General features: G+C 43.8%; 1 protein-coding gene across 2 annotated transcripts in view; it reads left to right on the top strand.

Annotated features, from left to right (window-relative positions):
• The window catches only part of TTC28 (tetratricopeptide repeat domain 28), a 510,505-nt gene that overhangs the window by 20,322 nt on the left and 468,903 nt on the right, over positions 1-21,280 (top strand). For both annotated transcript variants that reach the window (XM_073313673.1, XM_073313672.1), the window contains exon 2: positions 10,925-11,203. In XM_073313673.1, the coding sequence (XP_073169774.1) occupies positions 10,925-11,203 (279 nt within the window). The remainder of the gene's footprint in view (positions 1-10,924; positions 11,204-21,280) is intronic.

Here is a 21,280-nt window from a genome sequence, read left to right as displayed (position 1 = left end):
CATTCTTCTAACATAGTTTTGTGTGCTTGTAATTCCTAGGTTTTTTTCTTTTTTTTTTTTTAAAAAGTATGAGCAAATTGTGCAAAAGTAACAATTCCTTCCCCCATCCTGAATCATTAGCAGTGTTTGACCCTGCATTTCAGCATAGATGACTCCTACTACTTAAGCTCAGGACTAACATTAGCTGGTGGCAGGAGAAGGCTGTTTTCCCAGAGGTGGGAATGGGTTGCTGGGTCGATGTTTTGGTGGAAGTTGGGGAAGCTCCTGCCCCATGTGTTCCATCTAGAGGGGGAATTGCCTGCTGGCCCCATGTGTTGGATTCACGGGGTGGTGGTGGTGAGCCTGGGCCATCTCTCTCTCTCCTCCTTCTCCTTCTCCTCCTCCTCCTCCTCCTGCCCACAGCCCTGGAGTTTGGGGAGCTCCAGCTCTTTGCTATGCCTTATTCTGACTCTTTTCTCTACCTCAACCTCTGCTCTGACAGTTCCCAGTTGTTCCCAATACACTCTGCTGGTGGTGGTGCTGAAGCTTTGGCACTGGCATGTGCCTGACCTTAGAAGCTCATTGATTTTTTTTTTTCCCCTTATTGCCACACTTTTTCTGAGTAATGCAAGTGAGAGAAGGGAAATAGAATTTAACAGTTTCTGTTTTAGCTAGATTTGAATAGAAAAGCATTTCTGTAGACAATGGAGAAGTGAGAACTTCTCAAGGTTGCAAGAATCCTTTTAATAGAAAGTATTGGGTGGCATAAATATAGGGATTGCTACCAGCTCCCCCATAGTGACTGTAAAGAACGCTATGTGCAAATAGTAAAAAGGAATGGTTTTGTAATGAATACTTGCTTGTTGTTGCAGTACCTCTGATGGTTGTAATGCCCTCTTATTCATGGTTTGGGTATCAGAACTACTCAGCTTTCCTCTGTGATTCTCTCATGCACCTGATGACATTCTGCTGCCATCCGTAGTTCACCTGACAGCAGGGATTAAATTTTAACATGTACCAGAGTCTATCATAATAGTTTCCTTTATCATGAATCTAATTTTTTTTCTTATGATTATTCAGCTTTACAGTATATTAAATACAGAACCTATGATATATGGACTGGAAATCAGGATGCCTGGATTCTCTTTCTTGCTGTGTTACTGACTCACTTTTGTGATCTTGGGAAAAAGTAGGCATCTCTGTGCCTCGCTTTTTTCTGTTGTCAGACGCCACCACTGTGGTGCTCTGCTCTATCCAATGTTGATAACAGTCAGCTTTGTGCTTGTGTTCCCTCTGTGTGTTGCCCTGGCTCTGCGCAGATAGTTGACACAGCAGACCCTGAGAGAACCCCCAATGACTACAGACTCCAGTAAAGTACAAAGGCACCTGGACAGGTTTATTGTCAAATGAAACAGTAGCTCCCTTGATCAGATGTCTACAGTTCTGCTCATACATATGTGCTCCCTGACAATGGACACAGCTCAGTCAGTGTCGGGACACTCTATTGCCCCCTAGGCCAGACAAAGACACCGCTCCAGGGATGCATCTTATCCACAGGTACAAACAAGTTACACATCACTCCTAACGTATTGATGTGCAACCCCTCTACACAGTAAGGTGCGGCCTCTCACCTTGAACATGTTGGTTCGAACAAAACAACTCTTATCCATCATATTACCCTTTTGCCCCTGTCTTTGGGGTGGGTCAGCTTGTTCCTTGTTATGTATGTGGAATGTCCAAGTATTGGAGTGTTCTGATATCTCTAGTGTCCAGTACCTTTTGGCTCACAGCTTAACTTTGCTTTATGTTAGCAAAGTCTTGACCATTACTTTAGTTCAGGCCTTAGGCCTCATATCAGCCTCTGATAATAAGGGTTTATGTTTCAGGGTCTCATCTTACTACATGAGTCTAATGATATTTGCCTCTCTAACAGGATGATTGTTGTCCATAATGTTTTAATAGTTTGAGGTCCTTTGGATGAAAGGTTGCTCTGTAAATGCAAAACATTGTTAATTAAGATTAATTTCTTTTGGGTGTGTCTGAGATTTCTCTACTTTCTCTGGAGGGAAGGACAGAATTAAATGGTTGCTGAAATCTGTGATCAAAACCAAGGTTTCAATTTGAGTTGCTGTGGCATACCTAATGATAAATAATGGCTACTGATCTGTAGGTACAATTTGTATTTTGCTTTTTGAATGCCTTAAACTTCCTGAGGTTCAGCCTGATGAAGTCTGCAGTGCCTGATTTCCTGTGCTGGAGGAATACTGAGCAACTTTGTAATAGGTTAACAAGGATGCTCCGAAGCAAATAGTCCTCTGATACTAAATGCATCTGTCCTCCTTGTTGTGGTTGGATGGAGGTGATGAGAATGAAAGTGGTATATGCTGTGAATTGTGCAGAGCTGAAGATGGTTTCTTCAGAGTAATCCTATTAAGCTTTGAATGAAATCTAGTTGTCATTTCACAGCTGGCCATAGTTCTCTGCTGAAAACAGTTTTAACACTTATAATTGGGAACTTGCTAAAATACAGCTGTTATAAATGTCTTGGCAGGTGTGTGGGGCTTTATTTTTTTTAATTGAACACTATTTTAGTTGAAGAGGAATTCTGGAACTCCCAATCTGTTACCATTTAAGGTCAAATGATCACAGATGTGGAATTTCACTGACCTACGTTGTTTCATCACCTCTCTCCCCACCTTTTTCTGTAACAAACCAGAGAATGACACTTCTTATTTAAGAGAACACTGTTAAAGAGACAATTGAGAAATAGATGTAGCTTGTCTGAAATCTTGTGCCCTTTGAGATTGTTTGTATTATGACCAGAGTTAGAGTGAAGCAGGGCCCACCATGGCTAAGTCTCAGTACTGCTTCACATTTAGTCAGGTTAAACAGAGTGAGGGCCCTCCTCCCCTCTTCATTCAAGCAGCTGATTTGCTTTCTTGATGATGTATGCTGTAGGCTTAATGATGGAATCGGGCCTGAAGAATACACCCAGGCTTTCTGCTGATAAACCCAAATCCTGTGTTTTTTACTCTAAGGAGTGTCTCCCTGTTTATTGCCTGTGACTAGTGGATAAGATGTTATGGATTCTCTTTCAAACTACACTCTCTCTCTCTCTCTCTCACCCCCCACCACATGTGATAAGAATCCACAGTATTTAGCAAGATAGAATGGATTCAGTTCCTTAGAGGGGAAGGTCAGTGCAAAAGATTGTCTGTGATATTACAGTTGCAATGGATTAGTTAAAGAAAGCTAGTTTTGTAGTTCTTCAAAACCAGAAACCCTGCTGTATGCATTTGCTGTACTACAGTAGATCTGTTTTGTCTGAACAAACAAGAAAAAAACTAATCTTTTTCTGGTCAGAGAGAATGAATGTAGTATAACAAATGTCAAGGTGAAGGGAAATATGCAGTGGGTGTCTGGGAGGTGCCAAAAAAAACCAGCCCCTTTTCTGCATAGTATGTGGAAAATCTTGGACAGCAGGTTTGTTTCGGGTTGTAGACCCAGACAGTCTTAGCAGGTCTGACTCCTTCCTGCTGAGGAAATTTCTTTTGTTTTGCAGACAGGATTTCAGGTTAAGGATAAGCTCTCTGCTTCCCTGGTGGCAGAACATGGTCTTGAGGGAATAAGGGCCTCGTCTTGTATGCTAGAGTTTCAGGCAGTGATTCTCACTGAGGTAATGCAAATGGTGAGAGAGCTTTTGGATCTGTTTCCTTCTTGGTGGAGGCCAGTGTGGAATATTGGGTCCCTTGTTTGCCCCTCAATAAGGGCAGGCTGCCTCTTGTTTAGGAAGAAGAATTACTGCATGCTTTGTTCAAGCAGTCATCACTTGACACTTAAGAATGTAGTTAATTATTGGCCAGTCTCACACTGTCCATTCATTGTAAGATTTTGGAGAAGGCTGTGGTAAGACCATGCTCACAGCCTCCTGAATGCCTTTGATCTCCTTGATCTTTATTAGTGGGTATAGGCCGGGCTTTGGCTTGATTGTCATGCACATTGTGTAAAGAGTTGTCACTTTGGATGGGCTATCACCAGCAGGAGAGTGAATTTGTGTGAGGGGGTGGAGGGTGAGAAAACCTGGATTTGTGCTGGAAATGGCCCACCTGATGATCACTTTAGATAAGCTATTACCAGCAGGACAGTGGGGTGGGAGGAGGTATTGGTTCATATTCTCTGTGTATATATAAAGTCTGCTGCAGTTTCCACGGTATGCATCTGATGAAGTGAGCTGTAGCTCACGAAAGCTTATGCTCTAATAAATTGGTTAGTCTCTAAGGTGCCACAAGTACTCCTTTTCTTTTTGCAGTAGTCAGTCTCCTCTGGGTGATGGATGAAGGTCAGGTGTCCATGCTGGTGATACTAGATCTGTCAGCTGCCTATGAAACCACTGATCATGAGGTGTTGCTGACTTGCCAGTGGACCCTGGTAGGTGTGGAGAAGGCTTCCGTTTTATTACTTTGCTCTTTTTTTCCAGAGAGGTAGAGCAGCAGATAGTCATGAGCAATTGCTCTTCTTTGCAAAGGGCTGTCAATTGTGCAGTCCCACAGGGTGACATTCTGTTACCTCTCCTGTTCAAGGTGTAGATGGGGCTGTTAGGAGTGATAGAAAGGAGGCATGGAATGCAGTGTTGTCTGTATCCTGACAACCATCTGTGTGTCTTTGTCTCATTCGACTTGGATAATCCATTTTAGAGCCTCAGCCAGAATCTGGCTGAAATTGGGACATGGATAAGAGTGAGCTGGCTGCAGTGCAACCAGACAAAAATGACATGATGATGTGGATTGGGGAAGCAGCTGGAGGAAATGGTAGAGGTAACATCAGTCCCTTTGAGGGAGTATGTCCGCTTTTAGTAGGTTTTTTTTATGGGGGGCTTTAGCGGCCCCCTCCCAGCTGCTGTATGATGATCACATTGCAACTATGGCCCAGTCAGCCTTTTACCACCTCTGTCTGGCTAGGAAGTCATGACCCTTCCTTTTGAATGCAGACCTTGCCACTATCTGGAAAGGCCACAGTGACTCATTTGGTTTTTGGAAAAGAAACCACCTATAAAAAAATTTAAATTAATCTGAAAACAGGTGTATAAACTGAAAAATACAGATCAGTTTTTGGGCCTTCAATCATTTCTCCAGGACTTTTAGTCTGCTTATTCCATGTATTTAGTAACATTAATAAAGTTTCAGAGGAACAGCCGTGTTAGTCTGTATTCGCAAAAAGAAAAGGAGTACTTGTGGCACCTTAGAGACTAACCAATTTATTTGAGCATGAGCTTTCGTGAGCTACAGCTCACTTCATCAGATGTTTACCGTGGAAACTGCAGCAGACTTTATATACACACAGAAATCATGAAACAATACCTCCTCCCACCCCACTGTCCTGCTGGTAATAGCTTATCTAAAGTGATCAACAGGTGGGCCATTTCCAGCACAAATCCAGGTTTTCTCACCCTCCACCCCCCCCACACAAATTCACTCTCCTGCTGGTGCTGGCCAATGGGCTAGCACCAGCAGGAGAGTGAATTTGTGTGGGGGGGTGGAGGGTGAGAAAACCTGGATTTGTGCTGGAAATGGCCCACCTGTTGATCACTTTAGATAAGCTATTACCAGCAGGACAGTGGGGTGGGAGGAGGTATTGTTTCATGATTTCTGTGTGTATATAAAGTCTGCTGCAGTTTCCACGGTAAACATCTGATGAAGTGAGCTGTAGCTCACGAAAGCTCATGCTCAAATAAATTGGTTAGTCTCTAAGGTGCCACAAGTACTCCTTTTCTTTTATTAATAAAGTTGTCATCAGTACTATTGGACTTGCTTCCTTTTTCCAGAGCTGCTGTATGTGATGTTTTCTAATGGTAAATTGCAGCCCCTCTGTTCAGCTGGTAGCAATTATCCCAGTCAAAGTTCTCTGCATTCACTGTGGATTTCAGTGGGAGGGTTCCTTGTGTTTGGAACTGCAGGCTATGGGAAGTGAACATTGCTTAATGCACTTAATGCACTGCCGATGCGTATTTTAGACAGAAGTTGTTCTGGAGTATCAAGTAATCTTTCATGTTAAGACATCAGTGTTTTTAAGGGAATGCTTGACCTGTCTTTGGGGTTGATGGTAGCCTCTGCTGGAGTGATGAATGTTGGTCCTGGGTCGTTTTTGTGATATGGCAAAGAGGCTATAGTAAGCAGTAGTCAGTGGCTAGATGAACTGGGGGATTCTCTCCCTTGTGCTTATTGAGGTTAACAATGTCTTAGTGAAGAGGCATTTCTCTGGCTGTTGCAGATCTGGCAGATGAATGTGTCATGTTCTGTGGATGGTAAAAGAGGTAATTGCTGGGTTTGGGGACTATTAACTGCTTAATTCCAATCTCTGGGACAAGGGTTACCTTAATGGACATGTTGGTAGTGTTCCACTGGTTTTGAATTGTGAACCTCCCTCCCCTTACAGCATCCTTAGGTGCATCAGACCTACAAGATAATGTGGTTTATTGTGAGAGCACTCAGAAGTTCTGATGGATTTCAGTTTGGTGTGAGGACATCCTTGCTCTGCTCTTAAACAGGTGAAGGGTAATTGTTTGTCTTCAGAATACATGCAACTTGGCCATATTTTTGTCTTAAAATTAAGCAGCGTGTTCCTCTTTTCTCCTTGTAATTGGTTTTTAGTTAATGGGGAATATTTCCAGAAAAATACAATTTATTTGAATTATGTTCAAAAATTTTCTCTTGATTATGTCTAACCGAGGAAGTCACTTGTCCAGTGACACCTCCATATATCCAAACCCTCACTTAAAGAAGTGTCTGATTTTTCCCAAAGGTTTATATAAAGATGATCAATGAGAACAGTTCAGATACCGACACTTCATTTTGTCCTGTGCAGAGCAACACTTCATGCTGAACTGTGAATTGTTGGTGGGAAGGGGAGACCCCAGCTTATAAATTGGGAAACAAGGAAGAGAATGTATTAATGTTTTCTTGAACTTGCAGTTTGGGTATGTCTCCATGGCAGCAGCCCCAGGCAGCCAGTACATTGATTAAATGTAGCTAATGTTACCATACAAAAAACAATCTATCTATGATTCATGTTGGAATTTGTTAATACAGGGTTAATCCCATCCACCAAAGCCTGAAAAACAGTTCCCTTCAGTCTTTAATGTTGAGATTTGACACTAGCCCAGAGGCAAATAATGTGATTTTCCTTCGAGTGATTGTGTGCATATATGTACTGCTGCAGTTACTGCACCAGATTGACTGTGGCTCTGGTAACGGATGCACCTACCAAAGGCTGGGGGCCCCATCTTGTTCAACTGCAGGTCAACTCTTTGGTCACCACAAGAAGTTATACTCCATATTAATGTGATAGAGCTTTGATGTGTGTGTCAGGCCTGTGACACCCCAAGTTTTATGTGCAAAGGTAGCTTTCCATCAGAACCAAACTATTGATCTTCTAGTCGTCTTCTTGAAACCCCATTCTTTCAAAGCTGAAAAAAGACTTCATAGCTTAGATGTTCATGGAGATTTGACCGCCTTTTTCGACTGCACTAGATTCTTCGGAGGCTCTCCCAGGCTTTTTGTAGCCTGTGCTGAGACTGTTAGAGGTCAATCAGTGTCAGCTCAGAGAATTTCACATTGGGATTTTTTGAGTACATTAAGCTATGCTAAAGTCTCTCCTCTACTGAGAAAAATGGCTCACTTCACCAGGGCTCAGTCCACTTTCATCAGCTTTTCTGAGCAATATTCTGATAGCAGATACTGCAAAGTAGTAACATGGTCACGTGTACATATCTTTTCCACACATTATGCCATCACTCATGCCTCTTGTGATGATGCCAGCTTTGGCAAGTCAGTGTTACAGTCTCTGTTCAGATGACCAGAAGCCCCTCCACCTGTAAGGGAACTGCTGATGAATCACCTGCAGTGGAATATATGTGTGCACAATTACTCAAAGGAGAAAAAAGTGGTTACTTATCCAGATTCATAGATTCCAAGGTCAGAAGGGGCTATTGTGATCTAGTCTGACATCCTGTATAACCACAGGCCATAGAATTGCTCCAAAATAATTCCTAGAGCAGATCTTTTAGAAAAAACATCCAATCTTGATTTAATAATTATCAGTGATGGAGACTCCACTCCCTGTACAGCACGCATTGTTCTTAGAGATGTGTTGTGCACATAAACATTCCATGACCCTCCCCCTTCCTTACTACTTCAGACATTATGTATAATGGTGCAAAGGAAAGGAGAGGGAGGCAGCAGACTCATCCCTTTTATGCCATCATCTGAGAGTGCATGAGCCCCTGCTCTCCTCCTCCTATCTACTGGTACTGCTGGTAAATATCTGACTTGGGTGTGCATACACCTGCTGTGGAATGTATATGTGCTGTGACAGGGTTGGGCCAGATAGCTACAGGAGAGTGATTGTGTGTGTGTGTGTGTTAAAAAGCATTGAGTTTTTTATTAATCCATTTTAAATAGGTTTTAAGACGGTCCTCAGTTGGGAAGATATTTTAGCCCCAGGTTAAGCAGGGCCCTTTTCCCTGGGTAAGGTAATAAGGGCAGTTCCAGAACAATCAGGAACTTGCTGGAACCAATTAAGGCAGACAGGCTAATTAGGACACCTGGAGCTGATTAAGAAGCTGTTAGAATCAATTAAGGCAGGCTAATCAGGGCACCTGGTTTAAAAAGGACCTCACTTCAGTCAGTGAGGGGCACGCAAGGAGCTGAGAGTGAGAGGGTGTGCTGCTGGAGGACTGAGGAGTACAAACGGTGTCTGGCATCAGGAGGAAGGTCTTGTGGTCAGGATACAGAAGGTGTTGGGAGGAGGCCATGGGGAAGTAGTCAAGGGAGTTGTAGCTGTCACACAGGTGTTACATGAAACACTGTAGACATCAGTGATCCACAGGGCCCTGGGCTGGAACCTGGAGTAGAGGGTGGGCCCTGGGTTCACCCCATCCCCCCAACTCCCTATTGGATACAGGAGGAGTTGACCTGGACTGTGGGTCCCACCAGAGGGGAAGGTCCCTGGCCTGCCCCTCGACCCATTAGGTGGACTGGCAGAGACTGTGGGGATTGTTCTCCTTCCTTTTCCCTATGCTGACCAGTGATGCGGTTAGCTGAGTGAACAGCAGGTTTGAGCCACTAGCAAAAGTGGCCAAACTGAGATCTCTGAGGCAAGCAAATCTGCCAATAAGCGCAGGACCCACCAAGGCAGAGGAGGAACTTTGTCACAGTGCACAACAGATCTCTAAGAACAATGCTTACTGTACAGGTAAGTAACCGTTTTCCCTGGGTGGACTGCTTTGAAATAGGGTCATTCAACACTTTGTTTTACACCTTTTGAGTCAGTGTTGAGACAGAACTATATGAAAATAATGCAAATAAAAACAATGAGGAAGGTATGTCTGTTCACAGAATAATGGATGGTGTTAGTTCATGTTCTGGATGATGACTTTCAAAATGTCTGTTAAAAAGCAAAGTTGTTGAGTTTGTCTCTGTTCTTTGTGGCCTTCTTGAAGGCACTTACATCTCACTTCCACAATACTTTCCGTAGAGTGGGGATTTAGGCTGCATTTCACTGTGATTATCTCAGCAGGTCTGAGTTTAGTTCAACACCTGCAGCTTTGCTCTTTCTCAGGAATCATCACAGGGTTAACCAGTGACCAGCCAGCATTCATAAAGTATTCAGAACAAAAGCAGAGAAAATATATCTTGAAAAACAATAAACAGCTCACATGAATGTCTTAGTTTACCAGGCAGTCATCCATCTTTTTGGCAAGGATTTTGGCGAGTTTCAAAGTCCTTCAGGCCCTTTCTGCTGGGCCTATTCCTCTTGGTCACAGCATCATGACAATCTTGTATCATGTGAGAGTGATGTCCTTTTCTGTATCAGCCTGGTCAGTTTATACAGTTTTCCTTTCTTTGGTTGTCGGTTTCTTGAGCTTGGTTAAATGAGCAGATGAAGTTTTTCCTGTGGGGATGAGGCTTCTCCATTGAGAAGCATTGCATTGGTTATGCCCCCCTCCACTCTCACGCCCAGTGACTTCAGTTCCTGCAGGCAATTCCTATAACTCCCCCTTAGAATACCTCTCCCATACAGATACATATAACATTTATACAATTGATACAATAGTCTCTGAATATTCCATGTGTGCATAATGTCTGTTACAAAGTTATCAACACATAAAATAGCCTTTCGAATGAGAAACTACTGCTTGCTTTGCATCCTTAGAGGCTTATAATTGAAAGACGCTAAACAGTGTAATTGCAGACTTTTACTTCTGTGCTTTCCGATACTGTCAGACCTTTGTGAGAGCAGGGAGTCTACAGCACTAGCGAACAAGTCAACAGGATGATTCTTTAGGGTGTGTCCGCAATAAATCCTGGTCCACCCTCACTCTCAAACTTCTCTTGACATGGTGCGGACCCTTCCTAGGCATTAACTTGTGTACATCTGCTTGCCAACCTCTCTGTATGAGTATGCCCACATATTCACACTTGCTTAATGACATCTCAACATATCTTCACACACATACTTGTGTTTGTTGACCCATCTGCCAAACCCATTGATTTACCAAACTCTCCAAATCTGCAAACCACTCCTCTTCCACTCTAACCAGGGAATATGCTTGAAATGATAGTCAAGTAGGACAGCTGTATTTAAACTAGTCTTATATCTGGAGGAGGTAGTCATCTTTCTAGGAGATCATGAAGACATTGTTTGCTGATCATGCTTCATGGGAACGTTTTTTGTTACCTCTGGTACAAAAAATGTACAAAATGACCAATAAATAACAAATTTAAAAATTGGAAGAAGTTCTCATTCCCTGTCCCAAATTTTAAATTGCTAAAATGTTAATGGTTTTATCTTCTATTATACTGTTTCTTCTACTTTTAAAATCTTTAATAAAACAATATGAAAGTGAAAGTAATCAGTACTTTTAGTTAATAACTTTTTCTGTCTGTAGATTCCTCTCTTTGGATCAAAATCTTTTGGAGGAAGAAGCCCCGACGGCCCCATGTTGAGCAAGGCTGAGTTTGTTGAGAAAGTTCGTCAGAGTAACCAGGCCTGTCATGATGGTGATTTTCATACAGCTATTATGCTGTACAACGAAGCCCTGGGAGTTGACCCTCAGAATTGCATCCTGTACAGTAACCGATCTGCAGCGTACATGAAAATCCAGAAGTACGACAAGGCATTGGATGATGCAATCAAAGCACGACTCCTAAATCCTAAATGGCCAAAGGTAGGAAAGCCCATTTCTCTTCTGGTGAGAGACTTTCTATGGGAGTTGCAGCTCCTGCAGTATTATTAAGGCTGTAATTATTTTGTTATAATTGAGATGGACATAAATCATTCTTTACTTACAGTTCACTTTGGTGGGGGCTCTGGAGAATAGAAATCTTTCTGTGTTAAAAGCTACTTGACTTATTTGAGTTTCCTGTTAAGAGTTAAACTATTTTCTGTGTAAACAGACGTTGGCCTATTTTTCCTCAGCTTGCCTGGCAAGGATTCTTTTTTGCTGATCATTGTGAAGATTTTGGATTCAGCCTTTTAAACAAATGTCATTCATGGTGTGTGAAGATCAGACATCTCTCTTAACATTTACACTAATAAACATTCAGCAGCAGCTAGAAGTATCTTGCTCTGAAAGCCTCAGGAGAACAGTGTGCAGAATGGAACATACTGCATAGAGATTGTTGGTAACAGGGTATTAGAGTAGAAAACGAAGGACTTCAGCTTAAGTCACCACCTCCTGCCTTTCTTAAAATTTAGTTTTTGTAGAGCTGTTCTGTTTGGTGTACGTTCTTGATAATTTTTTAAGAAATTCCATATGTCCCAACGTCCTCAGTAAGACCTGACAAGCAATGGAAAGGTATGACTGTACATGTTGATCTGTCATAGAAAGGGTAAATAGATGCCCTTCTATAAAATAGGGACTCCCAGAGATAGCACTGCCTTTATTTAATGGTGTTGCCTGACAGTGGGTTTCTGTTGTGTTCCATTGAGAGAAAACATTATGTTCTATTTTTCATAGATCACTCTAGTGTTGACTTTCCTGAATCTCACCCTTCAGCATTCCTTCTGTTTTTACGATGTGTGGTGTGATATTTTGGCTGCTTTTCTTCATGTTCAGGTCCGGGGATCTTCAAGTTGGGTTTCCAGTCTCCAGGGAGATTGGGGGCAGACGTTGACTTGGTTGAGTGCTAAGCTGCACTAAGTGGCCAGTTCTGCCTTCACAGCTGCACAGGAAGATTCCTGTCCCTGATATCTTTGAAGCACTCGGTTCCAATGCCTTTCCATTCAAAAATATTCTTTCTGAAGCTGGAAATTTCTCCTATTAAAGTACTTTTCTTCAGTTAATCCTGTCCATGTGTTGGTGCAGAACTGAGTTTTCTGAGCCTTTGCAGGAGTTGATCTCCATGCTGCAGGCTCAATTTAAAATAAACATGACATATACCTAAAAAGGGGAAGCAAAGCTCCTCTCTGACGAGAGCTTTGCCTTTTCCGCACCCCAGGGATGAGAGTTCACACCAGGCTGAAAGCAGGATGTTGCTCTTAGAGGTAAGGATGGGCCTTCTGCAAGTGGTCCTGGATTAGTTGCTGTGAAGCTCCTGCTGCTTCGAAAACTCCTTAGACATCCTACTGCTAACTGATGCACTCATCTGCTTGTCCTAGGTCTTGAGGAATGGCAGGGGCTGTAACTTCTAGGTGACTTTGGGGATGGGGGAACTGGGCTCAGCAGGTCAGTTCTCACAGATGCAGCCTGCATAGTAATGTCATTCATGCATCACTCTTCAGTCAATGTGCACTCCGTAACATCATTTTGAGGGGGTGGGTTAGCCTACCTTTCTTGTGGGACCCCTTCCCCACATCTGTTTCCCATAATTGGGAATGGATCCCCAGCTGTTGAAAATTGAAGGCTTGTGTCTCAGACAAGATAACCTTGTTTTCTGCCTTGGGCAACTCAAGTTGCCCTTTTACTTTGGTCATTAATTCACCTCCTCTCTGAACCCCTTGTAGGGCAAATGCCTAAAGCCTCAGCCGGGCCAGTGCACTCCCTCTCCATGGAGGAAAGGTTTCTAGTACAGCCAGACTAAGAGGCAGGTTTGGTAAAACATTAGTGGAGATATTCTCCTAAGATCTGCCCACTCATGATGCCAAAAGGAAAGAACACTTTCAGTAGACCTGATGAGGATGGTATAGGTCAACGTTTCTCAAATGTGGCCACCGTGGCCGAATGCGGCCAACAGGGGGTTTTCATGCGGCCACAACAGCCTCCTAGGTGGTGATGGGTGGGGCATAGCATTGGCCCTTCCCCTTCCTTCTTTTTGCTCCTGGATGCGCCACCCTGCACCACTTCTGGAGCGAGGTGGGGTGCAACGCTGCAGGAGCCAGGTGAGTTCTTGACCCACGTTGAGGAGAGGGGGTTTGTGCAACAGGCTCCAGGGGCAGGACTTCAGGAGCCTGGCCGTGCAGCCCTGGCCTCCGACCACGGGGCTGTGGGTATTGACCCTCGTCCTCTCCCTCTGGCTCTGGCTATGCAGCCATAGCCTCCAGCTGCGGGGCTTCAGTCTCTGTCCCCTGGTTCCAGCTGTGTGGCAGCAGGCGCTGGCTCCTGTCTGCAGTCCCGGGCTCCAGCCACGCAGTGTCAGGCAATAGCCACAGGTACCAAACCCCAGCTGCAGGGCAACAGGCTCAAACCAGGTGCCAACCCCTGGCTCTGGCCACAGGGCAGCAAGTTCTGACCCCCAGCTCCGGTCATAGAGCTTCAGTTGGCCTCTGGCCCCCAGTTCTGGCCGTGTGGTGGCGGGCGCTGGCCTCAGGCTCCAGCAACGCGACCCTAGCCCATGGTGCTGATCCCCTGCCCTAGCTGCATGGCAGCAGGTGCTGACTCACTGCTCTGTTCTCAGGTTCCGGCCATATGGTGGCAGGAGCTGACTCACATGGCCAACCCCTGGCTTCTGGCTCCAACCATGGAGTGGTGGGTGCTGGCTTCAGCCACACACTCCTCTGCTTTGGCATCCAGCTCCTTGCTCTGGCTGTGCAGCAGTAGGCACTAGCTCTGGGTGTTGCCCGCAGCTCCGGCTGTGTGGCAGGAGACTCCGATCCCTGGCTCTAGCCACGCAGTTCCTGTCCCCAGCTCTGGGTTCTGGCCACTGGCACTGAGCCCCGGCCCTGGCCACATGGCAGCAGACACCAGGCCTTGGCTCTGGCCATGCCACAGTGGGGCTCATCACCCACCCCCATCGCCCCCGGCCCCCGCTGTCTTCCTGGCCTCGAATCCATCCCACCATCACTTCTAGCCCCTACTGCCTCTCCCTTTTGTCCCCCCCATCCAGTGTTTACTGGGTCCTGGGGCTTGCTGCGAAAAGTGGTATTAACAAACATGCAAGTATCACTTTTCACAACAGACTTACTAGCTATCTGTGAAAGGTGATACTTGTTTGTATGTTAATATCACTTACCACTTCTCATAGCCTCCCAGGTAGCAATTCAGTGTGCTGTGATATTAACAAATATACAAATATCACTTTTCACAGCAAGTCCCAGGACCCACTAAACTCTGGATGGGTGGGCCGAAGGGGGAGACAGCATTATTTTTATTGAGTCTGCCAAAGACCCCTAAAAATATACATTACAATGATTTGGATGTGAATCTGTGCATATTTAATTGATTCTATGGGGGTCGGACTACATGACCTCCTGAGGTCTCTTCCAACCCTAATCTTCTATGATTCTATGATTGTAGTTATGACAGCCTTCCAACCTGGGGGTCCTGCTGTCTGGAGTAGCTTGCCTGAATCACTCCACTTTGTTAATTTTCAATATCATTCTAGATCTTATCTCAAAACACCTTTTCTCCCCTGCCTCTTCCTCTGTTATTTTTACTGGAATATAATTCACCATATTATTTGCACCACTTGGTTCTGTAATTTATACCATGTACCACATCCTGCATTAGTAAGGAGAATTCTGCTTTGACAGGGAGATGGACTAGAAATTCATAGGTCTCTTCCATTACTAACTTCTGTCTTGTATTAATGAATACTATAAAACATTTTGGACAGTTTCAGGCACTATGTAAAATAAAGTTGTAAGTGATCTCCAAGTTTCCAGTTCGTTCAATTGTATAAATGCTCGGAGACACGGAGTATAAAAGCCAGTACATTTTTGGATAGTTTTGTTTTTTGTTACTGAGAAATCTGGTAACGATTTACAGTGGAGCCCACTTAAATGAATAGTTATGGAAGGACCTCGTAAAAGAATATTTTTCACATGCCAATCACAGACAGAAATACAGTGAGACCTTTGAAATGAGTCTCTGGTAAAGGAATAGACCTGTGCATCAAAGGGAAAATAAACTAAAAGGGAATAGGAAATTCACTAGCTTAAAAGATTAGCTCTGTTACCTGAAGGCATCTTTCTGCGTTATCAAATCAGAGTCTATTAAATGCAAAGAAATCCCTATATTAATGCAGTGTTAAAGTTGCATAGTTAAACAAAAATAAAAAATGTAGGCAGTAACAGGAGGCAATGTGTCACAGTAGATATGGCATTGGACTGGAACTTGGGAGACTTTTCTGTTCTAATCCCAGCTCTCCCACTCTGTGACCTTGGGCAAGCCATTCCTATTTTCTGTACCTCCAGTTATCACCTTTTTGCAGGTGGAAAATGGTGCTTACCTCCTTTGTTAAGTGACTTGAGATCTACATGTGAAAAAAACTATATAAGAGCTAGATGTGGGTACTATTACTATGTTGTTTGTTCCTGCCATTCTGGATAAATTTGAAAAGAACCATCTTGTTTATATTATAAAATGTACACTTGCTTGCAAAGCCCAACAGATCTTTGTTGGGATAAGAAATGAAACAGTCAGAGGAACTTCTCCAGGCTTTCCTGCACAAAGTTGGTCCTTTTCCTGAACCCCCACTTACTCTTATTCTTCCCAGAGTGGTAGCCACTATGAGCAGCATCCCCCAGTGGTCTAGTTTGGAACTATATTTGGTTTAACTTTCCTCTTGACAAAGCACTCAGTTTTACAGTGGATTAAATTTGCTTCTATGCGTCTTGTCAATTCTCGTGATTTTTTTCATGAGTGATGGAATTTTGGCCAGGGCTGGAGCCAATTTTGCAGTGATGAGAAGCTCCAGCCTTCTAGCAAATTTCAGCCCTAGAAAGAAAATCCCCTCTGATTGGTTGGTTGTACCACTTTCCCACCTCGTGGTGTAGAGCAGCCAAGAAGCAGGCAGAGCTCTCTTCCCATTCCCTCTGCAACCCAACATCATTCTCACAGAAGAGGAAGAGGGAACAAAAAGATCCCAGCAGCTCAGAATGGCTCTATTCCCCCCTCCCCCTTTGATCAGGGACAGCTCCTCTGTGCTACCCCCAGCCCACCCTCAATTTGCAAAGGGAAGTGAAGAACCTCTGGTGCTGCCCCCCTTCCCTTAAAGCTGGAAGGGGAAGAACGGGACACTGCTGCAGCTCCTGGCCAGGTTGGTAGAGGCTCATGAAGAACCCCAGGTGGAGCAGATGTGAGGCTCTGGGGCTAGAACTGATGAGAGGCTGGGGTGGGGGGGACAGGACTGATTTTGGAGGTTGGGGGAACAGAATTAATTGCTGGGCAGGGGATGGACATATATGGGGATGAGAGCTCCTGCAGCAGGGGCCAAAATCACCTTCCCAATAAATTTAGGAGGTTGGTCAATGTTAATTGTCTCTCACACATACTGTGGATGGGTAGGAGGAATTAAAAATCAAAACAGACCAAAAAACACAGTATAACATATTCTTTAAAAATCTCATGATTTTTGGATTAATTTCATTATTTCTCTGGGCTTCATTCATGATTTTTGAACCTTTTAGAGTTGGCAGTACTGCTTGTAGGATATGACTATCACACTATAAATAAAGACTAATACGAAAAAGGCCTCATTCTTCTGTGGCCCTACCTTGGCAGCATGTTAATTGTGCTGTTTTCCTGTAAACAGTCTCAATCAACTCAAGATACAAACCAAATTTAAAGACATTCCTAGCTGTTCATTCTGAACTGTAGTTTATACTGGAGAGTTTATAGTTCAATCAGAAGCATTTCTCTTTTAGAGACAGAATCCTGGTATGCTAGTGGCCTGGTAGGAAAGCACACTTTTTCTCACAAAAAAACAAAAAACAAACTTTTTCCTGTTTTGGTGAATTGTGTTCAAAGTGGAAATTTTCTGACCAACTTTAATGCTTCCCTCCCACTCTAATTTGCAATTAGCACAGATTTCCATATCAAACGTGCCTCTGTCATAACCTCCTCCTGTGCTAGTCCTGAAGCAACATGTCTCAGGTAACTTGCGGAATGACTCTTCCACCTCCTCCTTCCATCCCTACGCTACCTAGGGTGAGCCTGTGCAGTCAGCCATTCTCATGGTAGAGAGCTAATGAATGACCCCTTTCTCCAGCTGATCCTGAACTCAGCCTGTCCCATGTTATAAAGCCTTGAAATAACTCCCTTCTCATTGGCTGTTTGTGTGGATTTGAACCTTCTTGCTTTGGAGCACTATGGAATTATCTGTCCCATGTTAGAGCCACAGAATAACCCCTTTGCAAATGACTGCAGGCTTTGAAGCCAAGAATTGAGGAAGATTCAAAGAAGGATTGGCTATTTCTATGGAAAAAAGGAATATCTTAGAATTGTAGTTTACTGCTAACAAATTTTGGAAGGGAGATAAAATTTACGCTTACGCTTCAGGGCCTAAGCCAGAGGTGGGCAAACTACAGCCCGCAGGCCACATCCGGCCTGCGGGATCCTCCTGCCCGGCCCCTGAGCTCCTGGCCTCGGAGGCTAGCTCCGGCCCCTCGACCACTGTTCCCCCTTCCCCCGCAGCCTCAGCTCACTGGGCCGCTGGCGCAGTGCTCTGGGCGGGGGCTGCAGAGCCCGGCCTGACCCGTTGCTCTGTTCTGCACGGTGGTGTGGCTGTAGCACCGCCAGCCACCTGCGCGGCAGAGAGCAGGGGGTGTTGGATAGAGAGCAGGTGAGTTTGAGGGGGTGGATAGGAGTCGGGGTGGTCAGAGGGTGGGAAATGGGGGTTGAATGGAGGCATGGGTCCCGGAAGGGCAGTCAGGAAGGAGAGGGGGTTTCGATGGGGCGGTGGGGGTTAGTCAGGGGCATGGGTTCCTGGGATGGTCAGGGGACAGGGAGCAGGGGTGGTTGGATGGGGCAGAGGTCCTGGGGGGCAGTCAGGAATGAGAGGGGGGGTTGGATGGGGAGGTGGGGGGCAGTCGGGTGGGGGGTCAGTGGACAGGGAGCAGGGGGTGGTGGATGGGGCAGAAGTCCCCTGGGGGCCGTTAGGGGACAGGGAACGGGGGGGTTGTGTGGGGTAGGAATCCTGGGGGAGGGGGCTGTCAGGGGCCAATCCGATAGGGATCGGGGGTTGGGCCATGCCTGGCTGTTTGGGGAGGCACAGCCTCCCCTAACCGGCCCCCCCCATACAATTTTGGACACCCGATGTAGCCCTCAGGCCAAAAAGTTTGCCCGCCCCTGGCCTAAGCCACCCTCTAACTATTAGAGACCAGAATGAGACCTAATATGGAAATTGTCCCGTATCAACCTACTGCAGCGTTTCTTAAGCCTTCCTCTAAAGTATCTGGTGCTGGCCTCAGTTGGAAACTGTATTGGAATAAATGGATAATGGGTCTGAGCCAGTATGGCAATTGTTCCTCTGTTTCTGTATGCAAGGATTTAAGATTTTCAGTGTTCACTTGACATAGTGCGCAGTGCATAAAAGAATATGAAATAAACACATTCACAGTGCAATTCTATTTGCTGACTAGACAGCTCGATCAACAAAGTAAACACAGTGGCTGTTTTAAGCCATGATTATCCTGGATGGAGATCTGATGAAAATGTCTCAGCAGGACAATTTCCTTGTCTTTTAAAAAAGCTGCCATCATGTAACACAGTAATTGAGATAATGAAAATCCCCAGCTGAATTTTTTTTTTCACCCTCTGCATTATGTTTTGCTGCTGGCTATATATTTTTCTCATTCTCCTGCACAGGAATCTTTCTTTGGCCTAAATTGTTGGTCCAGTAGAAATTGTTTCAGATTAGATTGGCTTTAGATGATTTTGCGAGTATTGCCAAACTCTGCTTTGTCCATGTTTGGCTGCTGGACAATGACAGTTTTGAGTGTTGGCTTATAAAACATATTTGTACCTACGAAACTGATGTGATGTCCAAGAGCTGCCTAAGGCATCTTCCTTTGTTGTTTGTGTCTGTTCTGTGTCTTGAATCTTTGTCAGTTTTGCTGAGGTGAAGCAGTCACTATGGATGCTGAATCTGACTATGGAAGTATTTACCTGCAGAAATACCTTGTTTTAGCACCACAGTAATCTCTAGACATTTCTGCTTTGCAGTTATTCCTCAATTCTGTATTTGATCATTCCTCTGTACATGCCCTACTTCATGTCCTTATTTCTTCTCCATTTTCTCCAGTTTATTACTGTTTTAATTTGATCATCCAAAACATTTTATTTCTTTGCACAACTCCTGCCATTTCTATTTGGCTTGTTAAGTAATGGGGCTCTTCCCCTATGTGTTTGGGGTTGGAGCAAATTTATCAGTTGTCCAAGACCATAGTCATATTCATGTCTGTTTTAGAATACAAAAAGAAACAAAATCTGACTTTCCATTATTTTTAATCTAGAAGCTTGTCCAAAGTTTTGTTTTTTATTCCTGACAAAGTCTCCGTACCTTTCTCTTTAGTAGAACATTCCCCACAAAGGCATGTTTATCATTGTACAGGTCTGACAAAAACAGGCACCAATATGACTGTATTCAAAATGTCAATTAAAAATATACAGTCTAATAAAAATGGAACTTAAAATGTAAAATCTTTACGAAACCAGTTATTTTCATTTCGTAGACAGAAAAGTCTGTGTCATGTTACACTTCTTAAAATTAGTGGTTATTAATTCTATTATCTGTGAACTACCAGCGTAAGCAAGGATAGGGGCTAGTGTCCCCTTAAAAGTGAGTCTGTCCACATCTAAAATATGTTGACCAAGTTTTCTCACTTCTGATACTACAGTGCTGAAGCTAGCTATTTTCAGTGGTCTAGCAAGAGCAGCAGTCTTAGCCTCATTAATATAGGTCATGGCATAAAATAAACACTAATTATCTGTAATGACTTTAGTACTGACAGTAGAATACTTACTTAAGTGTATTTAATATGCTGTGCTCTGAGAGTCTCTGGGCTGAGCTGTACTTTGTGTATTTCCTCTCTGGAGTTTCCCTGAAATGGTGGGTGAAATCTACACTGAAGGAAAGGGATTTTGTTGTTTGCAGTGACTGGGGCTCTTGGGTCTTTTTTTCCTCCTTTATGGAGGAAGTACAGAGGAGCCTTTGTTATTTATTTGAAAGGCAAACACACAAGTGAATTTTCTCATTACCCCATCTTGCTGACAGCTATTCTCCAGGCCAAGGATGAAGTGAGACTCCCACCAGGTCAGCGAGGTTTTGTTCTCTTTGTTTTATCTTTCACTTATTTTTTTCTAGAAAAATATTCCCCAAAAATGTTGGTCTGAGTGATATCAGTCTGTGTTTCGTTGGGAACTGGAGGACTGCTAGGTGGAATTGGCGTACTTTCTCAATTACATCTGATTGTTTATGAGGGATATGAATCTGAAAGAAATTATTTGTAAACCATAGTTTGGGGACTACTTAACTAGTTCTGTATTCTGAGAACGCCGTAAATTTCAGAATGGATTTTACAATTTAATATAATCTAGAAAAAGCACAGTATGTCTCACTGTTTTCTTGTTAGTGTAAACAAGATTCTGATAAGCTGTCCCTGATCATATACTGTACTGATTACAATCATCTTGCTTTGTTGTGAGATTCATTTTCAATGTGGTATCAGTCTGATAATAAGATGATGGGCACCATGAAAAACCTAATATATATGTTGTATATGTCACAATATAAAATATAGTGTTATATCCCATGTCACCATTCTTTTCTTTAAATCTTTGCTCAATTCACCAGTGTATAGGAGTGGAATTTTTCCTTGTGTTCAGTGGCAGAACACACACATCCTTTAGGGAAATTAGAAGCTTAGGTTTTCTTTAGAGTCAAAGCAATTCCATTAATTAGCCAGTACGGGGAGCTTTATGAGTTGTAGAGGTAGTATTGTGTTTTTTAGGAACTGAGGGGTTTTTTTTACCTACACAGTATTCAGTTTCCATGTATCTGGGGAGCACAAATCCAAATAGCGTTCAAATCCAAGTTTTTCTGATACATTCTTTACCACAAGCATCTAAAACAGTTGCAGAGAA

This window comes from Lepidochelys kempii, chromosome 15 (assembly GCF_965140265.1).
Source record: "Lepidochelys kempii isolate rLepKem1 chromosome 15, rLepKem1.hap2, whole genome shotgun sequence".
NCBI lineage: Eukaryota > Metazoa > Chordata > Testudines > Cheloniidae > Lepidochelys > Lepidochelys kempii.
This window is presented reverse-complemented; position numbering and strand designations above follow the sequence as displayed.